The following is a 5,645-nucleotide window of genomic DNA, read 5'->3' as shown; positions in this document are numbered from 1 at the left end:
TTGTTATTTTTACACTGATTTTTAACACTTTAGTTGTTGTCAAGTGTCAATTGAATGTAAAAATTGTTTGAAATCTTAACTGTCCAATAGGATAATGACACGTGACAAAGTGTAAGTTAAAGTGTACACCATAGTATACATATAACAAGGTTCTAAATAATATTAAACGCAAACTAAAAATTTTTCATTCTTTTTTGAATCATACATTTAATAAAAATACTACTTTGACCATTAAAATTGGGAAAGAATGGGGGAACGGGGGTAAGGGGGGGAACGGGAGCTAAATATGTGGTGTTTCCTTTTTCATTTTCGTCTAAACAATCTCAACACTTTCAGTTTCTGGTATTTTAAACAGGTTTTCTTGAATTAGTTCAACCAATTGAATTCCAAGCCCACACGTGTCCCACATCTACCTCCATTATTGAGATCTATCTCTTCTTCACTGTACTGTACTACACTCTTGTCTCAGTGGGCCTTCAAACCCTTTCTCATGTTTAGGTAAAGACTAATTTTAATCATTCCATGTTTTTCAATTTTTTCTACATCATCTATCCACTAAAAATTATTATTCAATGATAGCAATTGTTTTTTCATGGACCCAAAAAATTTTTTGTACATTTTTTCTTTTCCTGTGATTTGGCTTTCGCAAAAAGCTACGCAGTCACAAAGATTGCAACTTTTGGATCTTTCTCACTTTAAAAGTGGATTTGCTGCTAAAAAAGATAAAAAAAAAAAATCGAAGTAACTTTAATGTATGCAACGTTTTTACTTAACTCATCCTAGGATTGTATGCAACTTTAATGTGATTCTTTTTTTTTTTTTTTTAATAAAAATAAAATTGCATTTTCATTCAGTGCATTTGTTTTTGTGTTGATGATTAAGGTGACTTTCCAGAAGAACAAGAACCAGACAAGCACTTTTGTTAACTGTAAAAAATTTTGATTTTATGGATAATTATGTAAGAAACGACCACAGCACTTGTTTTAATTGGCTGCATTTCTTCTTCTTCTTTTTGTCTTCTTCAAGATCTCTAGGCTCTCTGATTAATCATCATTGAATTGAAGAATCATTGGATGAATCTGGACTAGAAAAACACCATTTGCAGGGAACAAGGTACACTATTTGTCCTTTGAATAGTTTTGAGTGGCCCCGTATGATTAATCTTTTGTTTCCAATTATTGTTTCAGTATATGTTCTGTTTGTTATGGATTTTTTATGTATTTTCTTATTCACAAATGCAAAATTCCTGTTCTTGACCTCTTGTTGTGAGCTGTAAATCCGTCCCTTATTTGAATTTTCGATCTTGCATTATTTGAGCAGATGGGCGAGTCAGTTAAATCTGGTGCTAGACTGGAAGTATCGGTTTCATTGGGTAGGTTTGAGAATGATTCACTTTCTTGGGAGAAATGGTCATCTTTTTCACCAAATAAGTATTTGGAGGAAGTTGAAAATATTTCAACACCAGGATCAGTAGCTCAAAAAAGGGCCTATTTTGAAGCACACTACAAAAAGATAGCTGCTCGGAAAGCCAAACAATTGGAGGAGGAAAATCAAACGGAACCTATTAGTCAAAGCCCTGGTGAGTCAATCGGTGCGGATCATGTTGAAAACTCGACTGGTATAGATACCGAGTCGAGTATATGCAATGGTGAGAAATCTGGTGAAGTAGTTGATTATGCAATTACTTTTGATGAGGCAAGAGATGATGATGCTGGATCAATGGAAGAAATTGAGCCCGAAACCTATACAACTGATTTGACCACTTCTGAAGTGACAAAAGAGGATGTAACTGTAGCTTTAGAGGGTGGAAACTCGGGAGTCCAGGAAGATAAAGAGTTAAATGTTAATGCAGTTAATAGTAGAGAGGAATCTGTCTTGGTTAAGGAAGTGATCCTTCAAAAGGATTCTAAGGATAGTGCAGAACAGCCACCAGAAAGGAAAGGCAGGGCAGAAAAAACCTGTGTAATTAAAATGGAAAATCCCAAGTTGAATGCACAGAATCAAGCTCAAAAGGTTGAGTATTGGAACTTATTGGGCATTTTAAGGATTGAAAAATCTAAATTCTATGTAATTGTTTCGATTGATCTGTGTTTAATTTATTTGTTTTTGGTGTTTAGGTTACTACAACTAAAAAGGGGAGAAATTTGGCTATGACAAAAAATATTGTACAATCTGCAGCCAAGTCGCCACAAGTTTCTGCTCCTAGACTATCAAAACCGACATCCATTTCCACGCCTATATCTGCCTCCCGTCCCTTGAAAAAGAAGGTCCATGAGACGCCACTTCCAAAAAGCAGGAATACTCTAGTGGGAGAAAGCAAGAGAGCAACTCCTACATCCTTGCACATGTCTCTCAGTTTGGGGCCAGCAAATTCTTCTGCACCTTTTCCCACAACAAGAAAGTCTTTCATAATGGAGAAGATGGGGGATAAGGACATTGTAAAGCAAGCATTCAAGACATTTCAGAACCATCTCAATGAATTAAAGTCTCCAAGTAATGCGAAATTTAGTGCACCAAAGCAGGTATGCCATTCCATAAATTCTTCCTCCTTTTTGTACAACAAGTTATGATTTTTCTATCATTAATTTTAGTACCTTTTCATTAATTGAGTGGATATTTGGTTTTAACAAATTTGGCAGGTGTCGTCCACCACATCCGAGCAGAAGGTTTCCTCTTTTTTCACCCCCCGAAAGGAGAATGAAGGGTAACACATGTCCCCGCATATCTGCTATTAAATGCAATTAAGACATGAATAGGAAACTTATCAATTACTAGATTCAGAGTTAAGAGGGGAAAGAGCAAATTGGGTCTTAAGTTGCACATTGTTGTTTACATATAATAATATGTTATCTTCGGTTTCTGTAGAGATTGTAATCTGTAATGAAAAAGTATAGCTCCATGCATTTAGTTTCACATAATAGTTTTCCCAAGTAACTGGTCCATGGATACAGCTACGGTTTATTGTTTCACTTATAGTTTTGGTCTTGAAATTCCAAGTTTCTATAACGTGAGGAGAAAATAAGTGTGATTTTGTAGTTCTAAAACCTTTCTTGCTATTTATCATATATTTAAGTCTACAATATAAAAAATTTCTTGATGGAAACAGGGCAAAACATATTTATTATTGTGTAGATGACTAAATTTCCTCTTAAAATCCTCAGAAGAGTCCATATTTTAGAAGGAAATTCTGAACCTAAATGCACATTGCTGGTAAATTTGCTCTTCTATGAAATTTAACTGTGGACGTGGAATGTAATTGTGAACCATTTTGTTTCTCCCCCTCCTATTATTTTACTAATCTCCCCTTCGACTATGATTACTGATTACTCATTTGAATTGTAGACTGAGGAAGTCTGCGGAAAAGACACTTACTCAAAGGGCTCGATCAGGAACTAGATCGATGTCTGAGTCCTCAGGGTGAGTTTTTAATGATGGTTATATGTAAAATCTCATTTTATCACGCTTTTCTATCATTTTTTTTTATTTTTTTTTATTTTTTATTATCTCCTTTCTGATTTGGAAAGCCTGTACTATGTGAATTTGTGATTGATAATCATGAAGTACAGATTGATTGATGTGATTGCTATTTTGCACGTCTATTTTAAATTGTCTTCCGGTCATCAAGCCTAATGTTGACATTGAGAAATCCTTTTCTAAAATTTACATAACTTATTGTTGTTTTCCCAAGGAAGAAAGTGTTTAAATTGGCAACATGGTTGATTGACTGGGTTAACTCCATACTAACTTGAAGCTGGGTTTTGTAACAATCATTTATGCAAAATGGAGCCAAACAGAATGAGATGCTATTCGCACTATTTAATATTGACACAGAAAGTACAAGTAGAGATCTCTTCCCAATAATTGCCACCATATTCCTATATGTTGCAGCTTGTGCTAGTGGAAATAACCAAATACAATGTGCCTTTACACTGACAAAGGTGTATTTTCTTTTATTTATTATTCTTTGATAACTTTTTCTGGCCATGTTTCATAGTAAATATTTTCTTCATGAAAATTTTTCGTGCTTCCAAGTTGTGAAATTAAGAAGAAAAATTAGAAAGGCTTATCTTTATTTCTCTTTGTTTTCTCAGTTGTTTATCATTTGAGGTTTTCTTTTTATGATTTTTCCCGATTCATTCTGAACTTTTCAAGTCTATAATAGGTTGAATAAAGGTTCTGGTCTTGATAAGAAAAATGCAATAACCGTCACACATTCATTTGGCTTGAGAAGTGATGAAAGAGCTGAAAAGAGGAAAGAGGTAAATCCATTAAATCTTACCTTCTATTTTAGCTTTTGTGCAGATATAACGGTCATTTTAAATATGTAGATCTATTATCCAGTAGGCAATTTTTCATAACTAATGATTAAGTTGAAACAGTTCATAAAGAATTTGGAAGCAAAATCAATTGCCAGAAAGGCTGATGATGCGCAACTTAGTGCGAAAACAAAGGTATCTTCTATTTGGGTGAAAAAGAGACTCCATATCAATGCATTTGACCTATAAATAATTGATGTTGATCCATCTATGCGCGAAGCATGGTCTAACAAGGCACGTTTGATCCAGGAGGAAAAGGCAGCTGAGATAAGAAAACCGAAACAAAATCTCAACTTCAAGGCCACACCTATGCCAGCTTTTTATCGGGGTCAAGGGAAAGGTCATTCCAAAAAGGTACTCTCTCTCTCTCTCTCACACACACACAAAAACACATAATGACGATGTGTCTAGAAAGGTAAGTTTTCGTACAAACGATTTCCACTCTTTAGACATGGTCATCATCTTCCATTAATTCACAAACTTTTTGAAAAAAAACCCCTTAATTACGCTTACTGTACAATGTTATTACCCCACCCGTATATTTAAATATTACAAGGGAAAAGTAGAAAAGACCAAATAATAAGGCGGTAGTAAGAAGGGAAGGAAAAATATTGGTATGAGGTAACTATGAGAAATGGTTGATATAGATACTTCATTGGGTTGGTTGTATAATAAAATATGATACAGGGAATTAACCCATCAACTAAGACACGTTCACTTTGGCAATTTACCTGAAAATTTCCATGTCTTTATCCTGTAGTTGTTGGAACTTGGAAATTTTTGGCCGTTACTAACAATTTTGAGCTTTCCGCTGTTCTTTTTCTATGCTTGAAAAGTTCTTGATTGCTTTTTGAAGTTAGAAATTAACAGGAATTTGATAGAATTATCCATTTAAATCAGTGGATTAAGCTACTATAAATGTGTTGGTGAGAATTTTTCTAATGACCTGAACCTATTGTTGGTTATCATGTCAAAGTCATATGTAAACCTCTGTTCATTGTTTTTTGAGTAGTGATGGCAAAATAAAAATAATATGAAGAAATGATATATTTCAAACCTGTAAATTTATTGATCATGTTTTTCTTAGCTTAACAAGTCTTGTTAATTTCACATGAGAAGACTCCATATATGTCTGTGCAGTTGTGATATAGGTGGGCTACGTTTGTATACATTAGCCCCAATTCACTGTGAGAGGAAGAATATTTTTTAATGCTTTGTAGTTTGAATTGATCCATTATGTTTAACGCTTTAAGCTCTTTCTCAGAGGATGTTCTGGTTTATAGAACATAACATGGTACAACAGATGGGGTTTTAACTTATTTTTCTTCT

At 34.2% G+C, this 5,645-nt stretch overlaps 1 protein-coding gene across 3 annotated transcripts in view; it reads left to right on the top strand.

The window, feature by feature from the left end:
• Positions 1–327: 327 nt before the first annotated feature.
• Positions 328–5,645, top strand: part of LOC111377282 (protein WVD2-like 7) — a 7,259-nt gene continuing 1,941 nt past the window's right edge. Inside the window, exons 1-9 of one of the 3 annotated variants that reach the window (XM_023000356.1) lie at positions 328–498; positions 1,027–1,113; positions 1,321–2,013; positions 2,118–2,522; positions 2,640–2,704; positions 3,343–3,417; positions 4,163–4,259; positions 4,380–4,451; positions 4,566–4,670. In XM_023000356.1, coding sequence (XP_022856124.1) covers positions 1,321–2,013; positions 2,118–2,522; positions 2,640–2,704; positions 3,343–3,417; positions 4,163–4,259; positions 4,380–4,451; positions 4,566–4,670 — 1,512 coding nt within the window. In that variant the 5' untranslated portion in view covers positions 328–498; positions 1,027–1,113. Of the gene's footprint in view, positions 499–545; positions 1,114–1,320; positions 2,014–2,117; positions 2,523–2,639; positions 2,705–3,342; positions 3,418–4,162; positions 4,260–4,379; positions 4,452–4,565; positions 4,671–5,645 lie in introns of those variants that run through there. The other 2 variants (XM_023000357.1, XM_023000355.1) reach the window with 2 other exon arrangements.

This window comes from Olea europaea, unplaced genomic scaffold (assembly GCF_002742605.1).
Source record: "Olea europaea var. sylvestris unplaced genomic scaffold, O_europaea_v1 scaffold1632, whole genome shotgun sequence".
Classification (NCBI taxonomy): Eukaryota; Viridiplantae; Streptophyta; class Magnoliopsida; order Lamiales; family Oleaceae; genus Olea; species Olea europaea.
Note: the sequence above shows the minus strand (reverse complement) of the source record. Positions and strands in the feature narration are given on the sequence as shown.